This window comes from Myzus persicae, unplaced genomic scaffold (genome assembly GCF_001856785.1).
Source record: "Myzus persicae strain clone G006 unplaced genomic scaffold, MPER_G0061.0, whole genome shotgun sequence".
Classification (NCBI taxonomy): Eukaryota; Metazoa; Arthropoda; class Insecta; order Hemiptera; family Aphididae; genus Myzus; species Myzus persicae.
Genome location: NW_019104287.1, coordinates 50001 through 70836, shown reverse-complemented (window position 1 = coordinate 70836; position 20836 = coordinate 50001). Strand labels below are relative to the sequence as shown.

Genomic DNA, 20836 nt, shown 5'->3' with positions numbered 1-20836 from the left:
GCTTCAGGTTTCTCTTTTTTAGTAGATAAATCCCAATGCATCATTTTCACCATATCAATCAACAATCCCCCAATTCCAACGAAAAACTCCTTTAAAATATAGGCGTACTGTTCAATTCAAAAAACACGTGGATATTTCATCTCACGTCTATCCGGAAGGAATCACTTATAAGAATAAATATTTTAAAACGTCTGGCACACAAGCTGAGCATGCTACTAGTTTGTATTGTCGTGTATTAAATTTGTATGTAGCATGTAGGTACATTATCAAAGTAGGGCAGATGATAGTAGTATAGTACATAATACATATTATTATTATATACATACTGTTTGTATTCGTTTTGAGGTGCTACATAAGACATAGTATGGAAACAAACAAATAAACTTTACTGTCCCACCTATTATTTTAATTTTTTTTTAAACACTTGTTTTTTATGGTTAAAATTATGATACAAAAATTGCTTTTTCGAAACTATTATTTTTAGAAGTTGTAACTATTTCGAATTTACTTTTGTAATAAGGTTATACTGAAGACTAAAGAGCTATTAAAGAGCTACTGAAGAGTTACCAAAAAAGTATAAACACAGTGTTTTGTACAGTTATTTTAAGTTCAAATTTCGATGAAATTACATATAACCAAGAATAACGATATTAGTTATTTTGTTGTAATTAAAAAATATTATTCGTGGGTAGTACTTGAAACTACTAAAATATATTCTTATATTCAAATATGATGATTTAAATTTAATAATAATTCAACTTATCGACTATCGTATTAATAATCTTTACTATTATATAAAATTGCAAGGGGTTTTCTTCGACCGCGCTAACCGAGAAAACTACTTAATGGATGGTCGTGCATTTTTTTTAAAATCAAAGAGTACATCACAGAGAAGGTGTTAGGCATACTTTTAGTCCGATAAAGTTAATAAATAATTAGTTATTATTAATTAAAATAAACTTGTAAATTGCATACCTATACCTTTTTTTAGTAAGAAATAGTCGCTGGCTGAAAATAAATAACAATCAAACTCGGCAACCACAGATGTTCCAAAACAGGTCGGTATCGACATGGAATAATACACAATCATTATAATTATTTAGTTTAGCCAAAAAAAAAACAATTAATTTTATCTGAATATCCAAGCAAATGCGTTACCTATATTAGTTATTGGTAAAAAAGAAACTAATAACAAATGACAAATCGAATTTTCACACATTTCCTACTAAGATTGCAGGGTCGCATTTATAGCCGCTCATCGGCGTATCCACAGTCAAAATAAAAAATAAAATATATTATTCATAATATAGAGTATACGCCTAGCTTGCGGTACGATAATAATAATATAATATAGTATCCAACCTGAAAATGTACTGCTCGCATTATAACAAGCCAGTATCATATATAGATTTAACATTTTCAACGAGCAACGGAGTGCACGGGATCAGCTAGTAAAAATATAAAAATAATATAAAATATCCTATTCGGACAAACTGTTTCCGCTCAGAATTATTTTTTCGTATATTATAATATTATATCATCGGATTCAAATTTAACACCATCCATTACAGTGACCCATGGGTGTACTTGTAAATTGTAACCTTCTGTACAGTAGAGTGACACACAATTACCCGTTTTTTATTTTGTTAACAATGATACCATGATTGACAACTTCTATGAATTATATATTTGTTAACAACAATTACATATATATTTTTGGTATGCGGTAGGCACATAATTTTCAAAAATACCGCAGCGATTATATCGTCACGGATTTGCTAATTCTCTTCCTCTCGCCAGGTGGCTTGAGTACAACAGATTTTAGTATCTCGGTGGTTATTAGGATCCTCGGAATTCCTTGGGATTTGTCTAAATCCGATTTCTTCGGAGCATTCAGAGACAACGGCGCCGGGGGTGCGGGTGGCAGTGGTTGACAAATTATACTAGTCGACGGGGGTGCAGGTGGCGGCGGAGGCACAAATGCACTTGGCGCCGGGGGTGCAGGTGGCGATGGAGGCAAAACTGCTACACTCTGCCCGGGTTTTGCCATTGGTGGCATATCATAGAAAGATGGAGCTGTAGCGAATGCTGCAGCTGGTTCGCCGTAACAGCGGTTATCGGAAGAAAGCATTCCAGCGGACCCGAAGGATTGTGGTCCAGTCCATTCCAACGGACGATGCGAATAGTTCATCCCGATGATGTGTGATGTGTTTTTCATTACATCTCCTGCACACATACATATCGTACACATAAAAAAAAATTTGTCAAGTAAAAACTATAAAATTGATTCATGCAGTATACATCAATATTACATAGACAATGTATATCATACTTTCTAGGGTTGCAATCCTAGTCTTAATATTGTTATATTTGCGTATCGGCTTCTCCGAGTTACCTTTATACAAAAAAAACATCATAAATCATAATATATAATATATGATAATGACATACGTGTTTTAGATAAAAATTACTAATTACTTTCTAATGAAATCAATTTATTTTCCATCTCGTGTAAACTGGTATTCAACATTCCATAACAGTGTTTGACACTTTTAACGTCACGGCCGATGGTCATGAATTCATCGTCAATTTTTTCCATCAACGATTGTTTCAAATTTGACAATTTGTTGTCTACCTCGTTGTTTAAATCTTGCACCGTGGATAGGGAAAATTCGCTCTCGGTCTGAGTGTGTGCAGATTGTGTCAACTTCGATGACATAAGATCTTCAAGCCGACGCAACTGCAGAATGCGAAATAAAATAATACTTTACTTAGGTTATAAATTAATTTAGAACTGGTCAAGTCTATGATCATTTTTAATTGAGTTAAGAGGACGTATAGGTACCCACGTGTATTGTCTTCATCTTCCAAGTGCGTAACATAGACTGCAGTTGTATGCTTAGCAGATCACGTTTAGGTCTGGGATATTAGAAATTAAAGTGAAAAAAAACTAAAGCTAAGATAGTAATCTAATAAAAAAAAAGCCTATGCGATGTCCTAGATAATAATCTAAGATGCAAATTGTATAAGAGTTCAATTCATTCTAATGTTTAAGCTAGCGAAGCTTTACTAGTAACTTAAAGTTACTTTACTGCTGAATGTAACATTTGATTTGTATATGTTATGCACTTGTAAAGCTGGTTACACACGGAGTGGTTTAGCCGCTCTCGGTCGCGGTTTTTAGATAGGTAATAGATAGGTAATAGGTAAGTTACTTTTAGATCTTGAATCTTTTGTTTTTCATCACGGCGTCGAATCATTTCTACATAATAATGATTATTTTAGATACATATTTGTTTAATATTCGAAAATATTAATATTAGATAGGTATCCATCATATTATTATGAAACAACTACCTTCCAACTCGGTCAATCTATTTTCTAATTGCAGATTTATTTCTATCACTTTTTGAAACTGTTCAATGTCAATACTACTAGCTGCCGGATCTAAATTAACTCGAACACTTGCGTTTAATGATTTCTCACTCACGCTTACCTTAAGCATAAGAATAAATAATAATCACATATTATTTTATGGTACCAACGACCTACATCGAATAGATGCATCGTTCGACCCTATATTATTATTATTAAAATGTGACGATCGTGAAGTATTAAGGAATATTCTAAAAACCAAACCTAGGTAATTCGATATACTTCAGGTATATGTTAACAATTTAACAAATTATAATACTTAGTACCAATAATAATTTTACCAATTTCTTTGGCGTGTTCTTCCGTGCGTCATGAAACGATTCAATCAGATGTCTTATGTTCAAAAATGCTAACATCCCGACAACACTAACACGTAAGACTTCAGTGATTAAACAATTAAACTCATAAGTCATAATATTCGCAATGCAAATGCTTATAAAGTCAGAACTGAATGTAATAACACTCGAGTAAACTGAATTGCATATTTACACATTGTGTACAGGTATAGTATACGTTGTTAGGTTTTCTTATTCAAGCCAGGAGACAAATAGTATAATTATTTTTAATCTCCTATGCGGTATGACGAACGTGGTATAACATTTTCAAGGCTTTTGATCCAACGAATTTTTTAATCGACATTCATTTTAAAAAAAATAATAAAAATCCAAAATTGTATATACCTATAACTTGTTCAACATAATCATTGAACATAATGAGTCAAAATATTTTGAATGTTTTCTGATTTAAATCTATTGTGCACATAAATAGCGCATAATTCAAAAATTGTGTGATGCATAGATATTACTAATAGAATTCAGTGAAAATTGTATATACCTACTTCCTACGGTTTTTTTTTTAGAGTTCCACTAGAAATAAAAATTGATTTCAATTTTTTCGAACTATAAAACTTATACTCGTAGGTCCTTGGTTTTTCCTGACGTCTTAAAAACTATTAGGAACTTTTTACTTTTGACGCTCCAGAGTACCTACCTTTTAGATTCACTTTCCTAGTTTTCATTTCGACTACAATTAAACATGCTGCTTTGATGTTAAAGAAAATTGAAACATCTTTAATCTTTTATCTGTGATTATAACTAACACTAACTTTTATCAGTTATAGTTAGGTACTTACAACAAATCTAGGATGATAGAATACAACCTATCCTGGATGCCATGCGTTGGGTCAGGGGAGTGACTAGACATTTTTTTCGTAGGGGGGGGGGGGAAGGTTGTGTCTACCAAAAATGTAAATTTCGAATGTATATACCTATTCAAATTTAATATTGATAGACATTTTGTATATCTATCAATAGTCAGTACAACTATAAATGGTTTACTTACAGTCCTCACTCCATAGAGTATTAATATAATTTGACTATTGTTTCGTAAATTTATGTTTTATTTTAAAAATACTATGATTGATGTTAGAGGTTGTTGTAAGGAATTCAATGGGATCATGATTCGTGACAGTGGAAAATGTATTTAAGAATACCTATATAATATGGAAACCTAAAAAAATGTCCCCAAGGAAATCAAATAGGATAAAAAAAATTTCCTACCGACATAAAACTAATTTCATGTATGAAGGGTTTTGACCAACACGGCAACACTTTAATTCTTTAACTATAACCTGTTTAGGTCTTAGCCTTTAGGTGTACACTGTACGTCTGTACATCATTATATTATACATGTTATGCATGATACAACAGGTTATTATATGCTTTTTCATCCTAATATTGTATATTTATGGGCTACAATCTACCACCTAGGTATTTAATACCTTATGTGTGCCGAGGACCAGCTTTTCTAGGTGGTTAGAGGCCCCCAACAATGTACAACTTACATTATGTGAATAAACGATACGGAAACAGGTGGCACTCTTGTGATACAGCTCCCACCCGTTCTTGGTTTCTGAATGAAAAAAAATAAGGTATTTTCGTGTCTATTTATTCATTCACATTTCGACCAATTTGTATTTTGTTCCGCTTTAATAATATTCTTGATAAATGGATTTTACTGTTAACTTGAATTATTTGGTACTTACCTACTCATTGAACATTATTATTTATGACCATATTATAAAATGTATGAAATGGCTTAGTACAAGTATTAAAACATTAAAATCTAGGTATACTCATAGCTATGACTAATTATTATTAGCATTGGTGTAGAATGTAGATATACAATTTTTACAAGAAAGGGTATAAACACCCTTTTCATAAAAATTTAAATCTGGGTTATATTTAAGATTAGTTGATACTAGTATTACTCATAATGCATAACACATCTATAGCTTCTGTTTTAATAAAAATAAAACCATTTGTAATTTTCAAGGTTTTTCAAAAAGTTTCCCAAGTATTTCAAACACTAGATACAATATTACAACCATTTTATATTTTTGTAAAACCATGTTTGTGGACTATGCTACTAGCTATATACCTACATTTAAATAATTCTTAAAAGACTGATAACATTTTGATATAGATAAGTTTTATTAGAACATTTACAAAAAAATCATCTGCAGCAATTTACAATAAGAAAGGTTGGTTCTTAACCGAGAAAAGAAGATTGTATCCTAACATGACACTCATTAAATGGCATACAAATTAACCAAATTGAAATAGGGTCCTTAAGTATCTAAAAAAATTTAAAAAATCAGAACTGGAATAAATTAATTATTAAAGGAACAAATAGGTATGAGAATGATCGGTACCTAACTAACTCTTTTTTTGTAGATTTATTAAGTGTAACAGTATGACCTGACAAATGATATTAAATTATTAACTTTATTTTAATCAATATTTTATAGGCGTTTACATAGTAAGAACATAATATTAAAAATAAAAAATTCCAAATAGCTAATACATAAAATATAATTTTTAGAAAAATATTGATGGTAAAAACTTATGACATTTATTTAAGTTAAGAAGTTCATTTTTTAAAATATTCTTTTTTGGAATTTTTGGACATAAGTTAGACTTAAATTATTTGGTATCCATAAAATGATCGTACATTTAAATAGTATCAAATTTTAAATTGTCAGGTCTTTCTGATACACTCTGTATAATACAACTCTTACTTTTTACTTTAAACAATAAAAAATGCCTGATTACATGTCTTCATAAAGATCTATTTTAAGTTTTTGACAAGCTGAACACCAATGAGTGTTATCACATAGTTGATGTAAGGTAACCAGTTTTGTTTTAAGTTTTTAATAGGCGGAGCAGAACAAATTACAAATTTTTATCGGCCATTCATAACTGTATGGACTATAGAGCGAATTAAAATCTTACAATTGGCAACATGCAGTAACCGGTAAAATCATGTCGGCCACTTCTAAAAATATGTATAACCGACATTGGAGTTGAACTGTTAAATTAGTTTGATAATGGCTCGAATGGAGACATTTTACTACCAAAAGGTTTACCATTTTAATACCATTAAATAAAATGCATACTTTAATCTATATCTTTTTAAGATCAATTGTACACACGAGTAAGATTTTAAATGCTTTTAACACTTTTTTACAAAACAGTATAAGTTTAAAAAATAACTACAAGCTTTTTGATGTTTAATGGATACAAATTCTCAAATATTATAGGGCAATTTTAAATAAGAAAACAGAAGTTTCCATTTAATACATATTTTAGGATTATATCAAGTAAAATTTACTAACTCTTTTGTTGATTTAAAAAAAAAAACAAAACGAAGGATATAAGGCAATTGTGTTAACTCTTATTGATCTAAATTTAACTACAATTTTTACACTGACAAAAATTGAAATAGGTGTGTATTGTTTATAATATATTATGTACATCAATACAAAAACGATTATTTAGTATTATATACACAGGAAGTTAGTTAGATAATTAAAGTGATGAATATATATTAATTGATGCATCTTCAGATACTGACACCATTTTATCTCCAGTTGAGTTATATTTCACACACCATACTTTGTCTTTATGTTCTTTTAATGTATTTAAACAACTACGGTTGGCTACATCCCAGACTTTAACCGTATTGTCAGCACTGCCCGAAACAAAGCTTTTACAGTCTGGAGAAAAGTCTACACTCAGTACCCATGAACCATGACCAGATACGGTTCCCAATACTTCAGCATGATGAACTGCATAGATTTTCATCTGACCATCATCTGCTCCCGTTAATAAGTATTTTGAATCTGATGAAAAGCACAATGATCGAATTGGCATAGCATGTCCTTCAAGTGTGTGAGTAAGTTTGCCGGACAAAACATCAAAGACATTAATGATGCCATCTAAAGCACCACAAGCTATGTATTTACCATCTGGACTATAAGCTATGCTCAATGTAAATTTTCCTATTAAATAAAAAAAAGTAAATTAATTTTACATTTATAATTTAGGTTCATTAAAATACCTCTAGTGTCAAATGTTTGTTCCTGTTTTCCTGTTTCAACGCCAAACAAATTAATTTTACCAGAATGACTTCCAGAAATAATGTAGTTGTCATCTGGTGAAAATGCAATAGTCCACAATTCAACAGGTCCAATCGAGAATGTTTTTATTTTTTCTCCTGTCGTAGTGTTCCATAACATTAACGTGGAATCTAATGCACTGGATGCAATTATCGATGCATCTGAATTCAGTGCAACAGATATCACACCTAGTGTGTGTTCACTAAGCGTTTTGTCAAGATTGAGATTGGTCGCCTTATCATAATTCCATATTTTCACAGTTTCATCAATGGAACCAGTAACTATACAATCTGACGAAAGTTCTTGAACTTCTTCGTCAGATTCATCACCTTTATCTAAATCGTCTCGATCTATGGTTTTTGTAGTTCGCAATTCACCCCAATCGCATGCCCAAATACTATCATCATGAGCATTACTGTGTTTGTACGCTAAAGTATGCATGACGGAACTAGAATTACTCACCTGGCATTCAATTACATGTATAACATTAAGAAACAATTAAACTGTATAAATAGACACAAGACTATTCACATGTATGTACTTGAAAACCGGTAACTCAAACGTACTATACTTTGCAGGATTTTTAATTTTTTTTTATGCGAATTGTAAACATTGTAATTATTTGTAAACAGTGGTATTTCAAATGAAATGTTTTATCAACATAACCTAGAATTAATGAACAGTGTCGCCAACTGTGGATTACGTTTTTATTGTGAAGAACTTAAAATGTAAGACGGCGTATTAGCTATGCAATTTAGCTACATGCATGCCCTGGTGGTTTAAGAACGAGAAGCTCATTTTTATTTTTAATAAAAACCTAATGCTATTAAAATCCAACATTATTTCATAAAAACTATATGTTTAAATTTCAGTCGTCAAATTATAATTAGAAGAGTGGACATACGCAAAATGGGTGCCGTACCCAATACTCGATATTATATTATTTATATAAGTATACAGCTATAGTAATAAAATACAATGAATCGATTAAGGATGTATAGATGAAAATATATAATTGAACAATTCAAGATTTATTTTGTCCGAGAAATAAAGGAAACAAGAGTTATAATACTCTATGATAGTGACCACTAACCTATACTTTTTCCTATAAAAAACTCAGTAGTTTAGTTTAATTTGAAGATAAGACAATAAACGTTCAAAAAAGTAAAATGTATCTTTTGGATCACTTGGTAGAGATGCGGATTACGTGGGTTGACTTTAAGACTTATTATAAGCTCTTTCCGCTTAGTTAATAATGGTTTGTTGATCAAAACAGATATTTTTATAGTAAAAAAATAATTAAAAATTCTTGCAAGTGCTATCTATATATGTACAAACTAAATAATACTCATTTATTCGTTACATTTAACATTCGTGAAAAGACAATATTTTTATACATTTTTTTAATCTTTTATTAATGACAATGTGTATTTTTCATTCCTTATTCTAAACTTCTAAAGAAAGAAGAATATTTTTCGGAGAATTTCGGTCTAGTAGTTGGTAGTATCATAATAGTTATCAATTTTAAGTATTTAAAATTCTGATGAGCAGAATGGAGAGGAAGAAAGATATTCTTCACAATATTGGTCCATTACTACACTCATTAAAACTCATTGTCGTATAACGAATTAAAATTATATAAAATGTATATTTTCAAAAATTTTATTGTTTTCTGGAATACTCAATGTCTAACGACAGATGGATCATCCTGTAAAGCTTATATCGTTTTTTATTGATCTAGAAATGTCATCGAAATGTCATGTCTATTCAAAGTTGAGCTTATACATAGGTTAAAGTTTCAACAAGTTGTATTTCAATTATCTTAAAGAATGTTCTCCCACTCCGATGAATGGAAAAATAAATATCAAAAACCTGTAAATTCTGAATATTATTAAATATACCACGAGTGCAGCGTATAAACTAATCCAGTCTGAGACACGGAATTTTAAGTTTAATGATACATCATTGCTTTCAAACTTATAAAAGTAATTAAATTGTAATATTCCATAATTTTGTGCCGATATAATCGAAGTTTGATGTGTTTAACGTTTGATTTTTATTCAATTGTATCATATCTGTACCTCGTATGAATTTCCGTTGTTGTAAAATTAAAAAATATCAAAATTGGGCGGGCCATAGATGCTTTTATACGATGTAGTACAAATATTATGAGAGATATAAGATTTCTTAATTGACAATTGATTATGATTATTTTCAATTAAAATCTTTAACATAATTTAATTATAGTTGATGAATTAATTAATCGATTACAACTTATAAGTTATAATATTATATAATTTTTACAAATAACTGAATATGAAGGTATAAGTAGTTGAATTTTCCCTAGTAATGTATAGTAGCTATTAATGTAATATATTATAGTCAAAACAATTTTATAGGGGGATTCCCCAAGTATGCTCAATCACCTTATATTTAACTGCACATATATACATATAAGTACTACTGAAATTTTGACTTTTGTAACTTTTAATCAAGCATGTTTAAAGGCTATATTTTTAAATTCTTAAATCTTTAAATATCATTTTAAGAGTATCCCGAGGTGATACAAATCCTTTTTTTTTCAAATGAGGACAACACTTTATTTTACTGTTAATATTGTTATAAGGCGATGATTTTTTTTTGAAAATGTTGATGCATCTTAATCAAAATTTAAATGGGTAGTTTATTCTGAATTAATAAACTTTATGTTCTGAAACTACGATAAGACAATGATAATAATCCTTATTAATGGGTTTAGATCAAATATAAAATAGAAGTAATATCCAGTCCAGTAAAAAAATACATACTATTATTTTCTGACAAAGGTATTTTACAAATATTTAAATTATAATATTTTTGTATTAATTAATACCCAGACAGATACTATAAATTATAATATTCAAATAACCATAGCATTCATATCTTTAAACCTATTAAAATGGACAATTTATTATCATATTATTAAATTTATAATGTATGTAGCATTTTAATAATTCAGAAGTTACTCGTTCGAATTTTACTTTATTTATTACATAAAAAAAAATATGCTTAACAATTTACGGTAAAACAAAGTAGGTTCTCACTTTTATAAATTGGCATTTTCATTGGAACATGAGTAAAGGGATCTCTCATAATCTTTAAATGGAATAAATATTATAAATATTGAAAATATGGTGTTTAAGTACACTTAAAAATTCTAAAAATCAGAATTTGAAAAAAATTATTATTAAAGGAACCATGAGGATGGTCACGCTTCGTGAGCATTAAGTGAATCAGACCCAATTTGTATATAATTTAATTACTATTTGAGTACCAAGTAAATAATAATTTTCGATTAATCAGAATAATAATGAGTTAGGGGTTAGATAGACATGTAAATATAAAAACTTAGAGCCAACATTGTAAACAGGTACAGTGGTGGATTTAAGGGGGGGCCGAAGGGCCTCCCCCCCATTGGCATAAGTTAAGTTTTATTAATTCAATAGTGTTTATTTTAATTTTTACAATTTTATCATTTATATTGTTTAGTTCAAACACATTGTATAAGAAATTCTCCCAAACACATTACTTTTATTATGCGACTATAAAGACTATTCGCGTTAACGCAGATCGCCTATTTCTGCCGTGTAACTTTCCCACTAGCCATCGCTATCTTATCCTAATTTATTTGTCACCCAATTATAATATAGATTTAACCCATATTCCATAGCTTACATTGGTATTATAATGGTATTTAAAATGTTAGTAATGTCACGGTCGGTGTTATAATTCATACTGTTGTCCGTGGTTTTCGTTTGTAGCTTCGTGTTGAATTGTTTTGTTTCAAATGCCACAAAAGCGACAAATTGAAATAAAATTTTTTTTTTAAAGTTGAAAACAAGTGATGAAAATATTCCATCTCGGAATGAAGGTATGGAAAATGTAATCGTGTTACCACCAGAGTCAGAGCCACCTGCATTTTCTGATTCGTATGTAGTCGATTTTAACAGTTAATATCATTTGCTATTGAAGAAAATTCAAATCTAAAAATTTGCAACAAACGAAATATGCTTTACACACATTTAAAAGAAACGTGGTCATCTAGACAAAATGATATTTTCCCTGTAAGTATGAATAAAAAAGGTCATAAAAGAAGCTTTCAAATTGAATGGCTAAATAAGCACAACTGGTTAGCTTATATTCGCAATGGAAAAGGAGCGTTTTTTAAAGTATGTATACTTTTTGGACCCAAGTTTGGTGGGGTTGAAGTACAACGACTTGGGATTTTAAAAGAAATTCCTATGATAAAACACAAAGATGCTTTACAAGATTTTAAGATACATATGGAAAGAGAATATCATAAAATAGCAATTGTGCGGTCTTCAGAATTCATAAAATGTTTTGAAGGCAAACAAAACAATAGAAATTCAACTAGATGACCAACTAAATGAAACTGTCAAAGAAAATAAAAAGAAGTTAATTCCTATAGTTAAAACAATTATTTTCTGTGGTCGTCATAATATACCTTTAAACTTCTTACAATATTATAATAATTTAAATATAATCTTTAATAAATAAAAAAAAAAAATAAGAATTTAAGATTTCAGATTTGCGTTTAGGACTGTGCCCCCCCCCCCCCAAAAAAAAAAAATTAAATCCTGAATCCGCCACTGAACAGGTAGTCATACGATTTAATAAATTATTTGTTACAAAAATTAATCCTACATTGGTGATCTTTCTGGTACTCTTTCTATCTCCAAACAATATAATACGATTTATTTTATTACTTATCAACTTAGGGAATTACTTATAAGATATTAAGATAGATACTGTCTAAAGAATTACAGTAATAAGTTGTAAGTTGAATTGAACAATTATAAATATTCCTGGTATTTAATCGTTAACTCAAGCGACTCTTCATAATAAATCAATAATAATATGATTGAAATAATAAATTTAGATCAAAATAATATACACTTAAAATATTATTTATAATTTGTTTATAATATGTTAGTAGATATTTTAAACAGTTTTTACTGACAATTTGTAAGTTGCAATAATTGTTATTAAAGGTTATTATTATTAATACATCCTACTAAATTGTGTGCATGAACAAATTCCAAAGTTCTACAATATAGAATAAAATATCAAACGATAGGTACGTGTGCATTATATTATTATTTTAAAAACTGTAAAACAAATTCAAATAGAATCATACATCCAACTGGACCAACTGTCATATAAGTCTTTTGACAATAACGATCGATAATAAAATAATCATTTTCATTTTTTATACATTATACCTATAAAGTACAGTTCAGTGAACATGCATCGTCACAACGACACATCGTACATATACGTAGTACATTTGAAATTATGAGGGCGAAAAAAGTACACGCACACACATCTCGAGGCGTGTAAACACACAAATTCGTTATTATCGAGTTTGTCGTCGGCGCCGAAGTGTGACGTCAGGTCATATTGTTGTGTTTTCATGTGGGTGGATGGGCGGGTCGTAGGTTGCCACCTGTTCAAGAGAACGGTATAGTTGCAGCCCGGACGTTCAGCCGAGAATTCGCCACTTGTTGGATTTTTCTGTGGATCGTGCAATCGTAATCGCAAGTAAGTCTTAATTTTTTTTATTCCATTTTATATAATTATATTTTTACTTTTATTCGTTGATTGGACATTTACATGAATATTATATTAGAGTAATAATACAACGGTTTAATTTACACTTGCTTATAGATGCATATTAAATAACAGTAGTGCGCTATAGAGTGAACAAAAAAAAAAATTGTTACACAATAAACATACTATAATAGTAAGCAAGTATAAATGATAGTTTTCTTAAAGAATTTTGATAACATTTATTTCTTTAAAAGCTACAAATATTCATAGCATAAATAAATTTGTACAGTTGTATTCATAAATACATTTTTCTTATTGAATGTAAATATAAAATTGATTTTTAGAACAAAATAAAGATTTTATTTGAAGCCTTTTCGATGTTTAATGAATAACTTCTATACATTAAACTAGTTTTGTACAATTTTAGTTTTATATCTTGTATGGATTCTTCGGAAACTTAAATTAAGAATAAAATTAAAATCATGTCGAAAAATATGTATATAATATGCTTTAGAATATCTGAACACAGAAGCCAAAAACTAATTTCCTACAAATAATTGTTTTTATAATTTACGCGCATTGACGTCATTGCCATTTTAATAATCGACAAATTATAAAAATTATTTATGGACATTTTTAGGTACATGAATAAGTAACTGTTTTTCAATTCCAAGTCTGAATGATAACAAAATAAAAAATAAATTGAGTTTGGAAAATTATCCATTCGTTTTTATGAATAATGTAAATTGTTTTTATCAAACGCTCCATTAGTATGTAAAAGTCGTATTAAATATATTTAAGTTCACAATTGAATAATTTAAATTTATATTATTTTTCTTCACGAAACTAAAATTGTATTTATGTATTCTTAAAAAATAAAATACATGTACAGAGTGGCTTATGCAAGTTTGGCAAGTTATTTAAGTTATTTTAATATTTAACGTAAATGAGTAAATTAGGTTCTTCTTGTTTAAGTATTAAAAGTCAAATATACATTTAATGGAGTTGCACGGTGTATAAGAATTTGTTTTTTGAAAATAATTGCTTGCTCCTATTTCGTATCATTTAAATGTGATGATAATATTTCTTTTGTATTTGGATTCTAGAGTCAGTTTCTTAGCAATAAAGAAATATTATACGATTTTTTTTTTAGTTCGTATTCTTTCCTTTGACTTTGCCACAATTTTCTCGAAAATCAAATAATATCACTCTGGTCTTTGAAATTAAATATTCTAACTTAATTGACTACTTAGAGTCAGACTGTCGCGTATAATAATGTTAAAAATGATATAAAAAAATGCCTAAAAGGAGTGGATATTCCATAGCTTAAGCGTGTTGTATTACACGTAAATAAAGATACCATTTATAACCTCTGGGTAGATTAAAGCTACAGTTAATCCATAGTCGGGCATTGGCATGATCATTTTTACGCTGTCCCAGCACAAGGGAAATATATATTAAAATGTTGCGTTTATAAGATATATTCTAACATAATAGAGCTTATTATCATATGAATAAACAATTTACATTATTCTCAAAACAACATAAGTATATTATAATATGTATATTGTAAATTGTGTATTTTAATGGTTGTAATACAAATATACATTTGATACCTAAAAGTTCTAATTCAAAAATAATAAATACATTAAATTTACCTATGAGGACATGTCTAGAGAGGAGCCGAATGACTTGGGTTTAATTAATTCGTTTTATAAACACGTTATTGCATATTATTAAACTTAATAATTTCACGTGCAAACTTCCCGCATTTATTAATTATTTTTGTTATGAATTTCTGATGTCTTATCCCATATCCCCTGAGGCAAGAGATACGTTTCTTTACGTGAGAGGAATTGTAAAAAAACAGATTTCATATTTTTATTTTTATTTTTATATAAAATAATTTATGTCTGGATAACTGTGCTGCTGCCAGAGCACGAGAATTAATTACATTTTGGTGAGCTTTTAATAATCACTGTTAAATCCAAAACCCTACAGTGTACAACTGAAATGCTCGTCTGGCATTTTTTTTAAATCAAGTTATTTTGGACTTAATTAAATACACCTGCCCAGATGAGGTTGTTTTTAATCTCAACATTTAAATTATTCTCCCCCTTTTCGAAGAACTATATAATTTATATTAAACAATTTCCTGCTGTGTATATATAATATGTATACAATACTATAATGTATATATTTTTCGAACTGATGGAGTAGATATTATTTTTATCCTTTCTAAAAAGTACATTTTAACGATTTTATCATTAAAGCGTTCAGCATTTCATCGGTCGAACAAAAGTTTTCAGCATTAGCGATTAGCATATACACATACATATACAATACATTTATATTTTCAGTCAACATTTCTTATTGACAATATAATTATTATTGTGATAGTGTGTCATTTATACTGGAACATATTGTGACTTTTATTAAAAATAAAAAATAAGACTAGAAAAAATATCACTGCCGTAACGTATAATATCCGGTTTAAGCTTCTATCCTAATACAGAAAAAACCATTTTAAAGAGTAAACGTCCCATAAAAGTTGTTTTATATTTTTAATGCTGTTTTATATGGCTAAAAATGTTCAGATTTTCTTACGCTGCAAATTATAACAAAATTATATCACTTTAACAAACAATATAGGCGTTATTTATTGTTTCATTAAACAACCAAGGCGATTGAAAATTGAAATGTATCATTACACCATAATAATTATTGTGTAATAAAATATTGTAATTATTAGTATTGATAAATTAAATGATTGAAATTACTTAAGACTAACACAGTTTAATATGCTATCCGAAGTGGTGTTATTTCAGTACTTATATCCAAATGTACAGGGAAAATGAACAATTTACCTACCTTTAGTGTATAAGGAGGGTTATCTTTAACAAAGGGTATTTAGGAGTTATAAATTAAAATCAAAATTCTGAGGGTGATTACTGAACTATGGTAAAATTTCATGTAAGTTGCCTATCCCCCAATGACGTTATGCATTGTATACAGGATGATTAATTTATCATTAACCACTAGTATTATCTCAGTATAAAACATCAAGTTTTTGAGAATATCTTTTTTACATAATTTTTATTCATTACAAAATACAAAATAAACATTTTTGAAGAAAAAAAATGTATTTTTCTATTTTTGATCGTTATCGTTTTTTTTAATGACAACACACAATATTAGTTTTATATTTTTAAATTCTAAGATGAATATTTTTAAGTGAAGTTTGAAACGTAAAAATCGAATTTTGAAAAGGTAAATAATAAGTAAAAAGGATTTAAAGTTTAGATAGTTGGAACTTGGAGTATAGTAGTAGTAACACGGATACCACCGAAAGATAAGTAATCGTTGATATTCAATAATTTGTATACAAATAATTCTCAGAAAAATATTCAGTTTTAGAACACGAAATTTAAAATGCATATTGCTAAAAAATCAAAATTGAAGAATGATAATAATTAGTAAAATACTAAAAAAAAATTTTTTTTTAATAATGTCTTGCGTGATTTATTAAAATTATACAAAAATAATATTCAATGTGTTTTTTGACATAATTGTGTATATCTTTAAAATTATCATTAGTATAGGTCTTAATTAGTAATTATGTCTGTAATAGTTTATAGTAGATACCTAGTACCTACACACAAATTGAATAACACTTAAAATAAGTAATTTAATCAAATATTCAACTGTTAATAATGATCATTAAATCAAAACTATGAGCTGTATAAATCTATTGTAGATAACTATATGTAATTTAAAAAAAGGATTAAACAACTGCAGTTTTAAATACTAAACTTTCACATATTTAAATTTAAAAAAAAAGCCTTACTTATATTAAATTACTTAATTAAATTATTTAATCAATTAGTCTGTACATTTTCTATTTGATATTATTATGTGATTGATGGTATATAGTTTAATTAGTTCAACACTTTGTTGTCCAATATGTAATACAAAAAAGTAATCTACGTTTTATAAAAGTGTTATAAACAAATTAAAAAGAGAAAAGTCAGGTGACTAGGTCTTCTGTACATCATATTGGAGTTGGTATCTATTTTAAACAAACAGGCACTATTTTTTTTTATCAACTTAATATTTATGGCCCGATTGTTCCTTTCTGATGTAAAGGAAATTTGTTAAGCATAATGTAATATATCATTAGTATATTAAAAAGTATACTCTAAATAACTTTAGAAATGTCACATTTGTGTAGTAAAATTGATACATTTGACATTTTAATATTAATAGTAAATATAATATAATCAGTTAGATACATAAAAAAAAATAGTTTATGTAAAATGTAAATAATTATATAAAGTATAAATTATAGTTTTACAGTTTTTAATTTGTCCGTCCGACCGTCCGTGTTAACAAATATATGTTATGATATTATGTTCTGAGGTAAGATTATATGAAATGATATCATTAATAATATAACAGAATACTTACTTATATTATATAGTTGTATAATAACTAATAAGACTCTATTTAAGATGTTAGGATATTACATTGTGACTTGATGCGTCTTTAGTTATATATAAATATACTGTAATCGATGTTAGTCGAGTAAATATTTAAGCTATAATTAAAACCACTATAAATATAATAAATTGGAAGGTCCCCACTATCAGATAATATAATCAAATGGGAGAATTTATCGAGCTCTGATATTGTGATTTATGCTACCTCTCCTAGTTACCTATAGCACATATTGAACATAAAAATTAAAAATTAAAGCTACCTACTCAATTTATACCAACAACATAGTTAGTCCATTTATAAACATCAATGGAATTTTATATAATACAAAATCCCCAAATTAAAGATTTTATATTTATTTTGTTCTAACATTGGGTAAACAATTAAATCATTTTTAGCAAATAAAATAATTCATTTTTAGATAGCTATATAGACTGCCTTCCGTAATATGTATGAAGTCATACCGGATATAATGAATGATCTGAACGAATTTGATTTCCCAACTAAAATTTAATACACTTACTTAGCCACTGACCAAAAATGTTGAAAAATTTGAAACCTAAAAAATGTAGACACATTAATTGCACTTGTATATGTAGGTTATAACTTATAAGTTTAACTTATATGGAGAAAATGCATCATTGGAGAAAGTTGTTACACCAACATTGTGCTAAGCTCTAAGTGCTATAGATTAAAGTATAAGAAAAGCACAACAACTGAGGCTCTTGAGAAATGTTTTATAAGTTTCATAATCTAGGACTCCCACACGAACTAGGCAATTTTACAGAAACTCGTATGAATCCAATAGATAAAACTACAGTAAGAAAACAAATTATGCAGAATAAAGAATGTTTGATGCAGTTTTGTCAATACCTACGTGAATCGTTTTAGGTATTTGGTATCGGATACAAATAACAACAAATTTTAAAATACTCAATAGTCAGTTGTAATCAAATTATATAGTTTTAACTTAATAGTTGACTGGAATTCAATTCGTTATCAGACTGTTTTCAATATCACACTTAGATAATCGAACACAGCTGTTAAAATTAGTTTCTCATAAATATTTAAATTAAACAATAATTTCTCGTTTTTAGATATTATATTATACTCGTATATACAATTAATACTATTATTCTAGAGTAATGCGGGAATACTAAAAATATTTAAAGTTCAACACTGTTTGTATACCTACACAAGTATAGAATTAACACCAACCGGTAGGTAACCGATATAATATATATTATAAATATACAATATTATAAAAAGTATTTACTTCAAAATATAAAATTCAAATTATGTAGCAGAATAATATTATCTATACTTAAGTACCCACTTGTATTATTATTATGCGATCTAGGTACGTCATCAGTTTATACGAAAATATAAACTTCACGTGATATAATATCATGAATATGATGTTAGCAATATAATATAATGTTGACGGTGAAATTTGTTTCGTGCTCAGTGTAAACATGCAAAGTTTACACACATCGTGGTATTGCCGTTAATTCGAATACACGGACTGAGGATTTTAAACTTAAAATTATTGACCCAGTTTAATTTAAACTTTCAAACTGTTCAAAACGAATACCGATTGAATTCAATCTGGATGCCATAATCTGCATATTATTATAGCTTCAGTGTAACCCGTAACTGGTACTGTGAGTGAGTACTGCGTATCCTAATAGTCTAGAATAATAATCAATAAAGTATCGAATCAATGACGATGTTTAACATTTTAACTACACTCATTGTTTCAAAAACTTGTAAGGTTTTTAAAAATATATTTTTTTTAAATACTTTGAAATCAATATAAAATTAAATTTAAAAAACAATTCATATTTTTATCGTTATCGTTTTATAAGGCCATAATTTTTTTGAACAACAACACACATTTTTTATTTCATATATCAAAGCAGAATTATGTAAAGGTAAAGGTACCTTACGATTAAGACAATCTAAATATAAGGATTTAAAACAATATTTGAAATTTGAGAAAATGAGTGGATTGGAACATAATATTAGTATTTGGCTCCACTAATCTAAATTTTGAATACTCACAAGTTATAATAATTATCTAGGTTGGCACTCGTTTGAAATTCATATTTTACGCATAAAAAATACTCCAAAAATATTTCACTTAGGAGTATGAATTTAAAACTGTATGTTTTTCATTAAATGGTAAAGCTTGGTAATAAGAAATATAACGTTTTCAAAAATGTTTTATTAAGATGACTTCAAATTGTGTAAGAAAAACATATTTTAAAACATTAATATTTTTCGAAATAATGAGTGTCTTGCATTACAATAATTAGACTGAATGTATGAATTCACAAGACAACCATTCGAATGTTAAAGTGAATCGAAATGTTCATTTTTATTTAATTTTATCCTTGTTCATTGTTGAACAAACATGATGGTAAGTACGTACCATGTTTTCCTGTTTTCATGTGTCTATAGTTCTGTGTATAAATGTAAAAGATAATGGTATGATTATTTTCATCGTTATTCAGAGGAAAATAAAAATTTAAAAAAAACTAGAAACATAAATCGTATTCCACACACAACCATTGTCTTGCTGTATTAACTATTAAGTACAATATTATATATAATAAATATATGTGTACACGACGATGAGCTTCAAGATTATTGACGTATTGTTGCTATCAACTTCTCTCCCTCTCTCTAGTGGTTGTTTCAACACCAGTTTTTCATTTATTCGTGTGCCGTGGCTTCCCTCCCATAACAATACAACCGTCCCGTTAAACCCGTGACCCTTTGTATACAACGGTCTTTTAGCGTTTAGGAGCTTAAAAAGCCTTTCTCATTTAT

The 20836-nt window shown here is 28.2% G+C and overlaps 3 protein-coding genes across 3 annotated transcripts in view; 1 reads left to right on the top strand and 2 right to left on the bottom strand.

The window, feature by feature from the left end:
• Positions 1-1597: 1597 nt before the first annotated feature.
• LOC111040888 (formin-like protein 3) lies at positions 1598-3697 on the bottom strand. Its single transcript, XM_022324954.1, has 5 exons — positions 3358-3697; positions 3216-3262; positions 2479-2677; positions 2333-2395; positions 1598-2226 (listed from the first exon to the last, which is right to left on the bottom strand). Exons 1-5 carry the CDS (start codon positions 3503-3505, stop codon positions 1760-1762), a joined length of 924 nt encoding a protein of 307 aa, XP_022180646.1. The 5' UTR covers positions 3506-3697; the 3' UTR covers positions 1598-1759.
• A 3292-nt stretch (positions 3698-6989) lies between these two features.
• On the bottom strand, positions 6990-8535 carry LOC111040885 (WD repeat-containing protein 61). The gene is made up of 2 exons (XM_022324951.1): positions 7837-8535; positions 6990-7777 (listed from the first exon to the last, which is right to left on the bottom strand). Exons 1-2 carry the CDS (start codon positions 8333-8335, stop codon positions 7305-7307), a joined length of 972 nt encoding a protein of 323 aa, XP_022180643.1. The 5' UTR covers positions 8336-8535; the 3' UTR covers positions 6990-7304.
• Positions 8536-13376: 4841 nt separating this feature from the next.
• LOC111040887 (protein dimmed-like) overlaps positions 13377-20836 on the top strand; it is a 47170-nt gene continuing 39710 nt past the window's right edge. The window contains exon 1 of the mRNA XM_022324953.1: positions 13377-13495. The gene's annotated coding sequence lies outside the window, so the exon portion shown is untranslated. The remainder of the gene's footprint in view (positions 13496-20836) is intronic.

Coding starts and splice junctions, on each gene's coding strand:
- LOC111040888 (XM_022324954.1), bottom strand. CDS start 3,505: ATGCTTAAGGTAAGCGTGAGTGAGAAATCATTAAACGCAAGTGTTCGA. Junction 3,263..3,357: donor TAGATTGACCGAGTTGGAAG/GTAGTTGTTTCA, acceptor ATTATTATGTAG/AAATGATTCGACGCCGTGAT. Junction 2,678..3,215: donor AAAAGATTCAAGATCTAAAA/GTAACTTACCTA, acceptor ACTCAGACCGAG/AGCGAATTTTCCCTATCCAC.
- LOC111040885 (XM_022324951.1), bottom strand. CDS start 8,335: ATGCATACTTTAGCGTACAAACACAGTAATGCTCATGATGATAGTATT. Junction 7,778..7,836: donor ACAAACATTTGACACTAGAG/GTATTTTAATGA, acceptor TTTATTTAATAG/GAAAATTTACATTGAGCATA.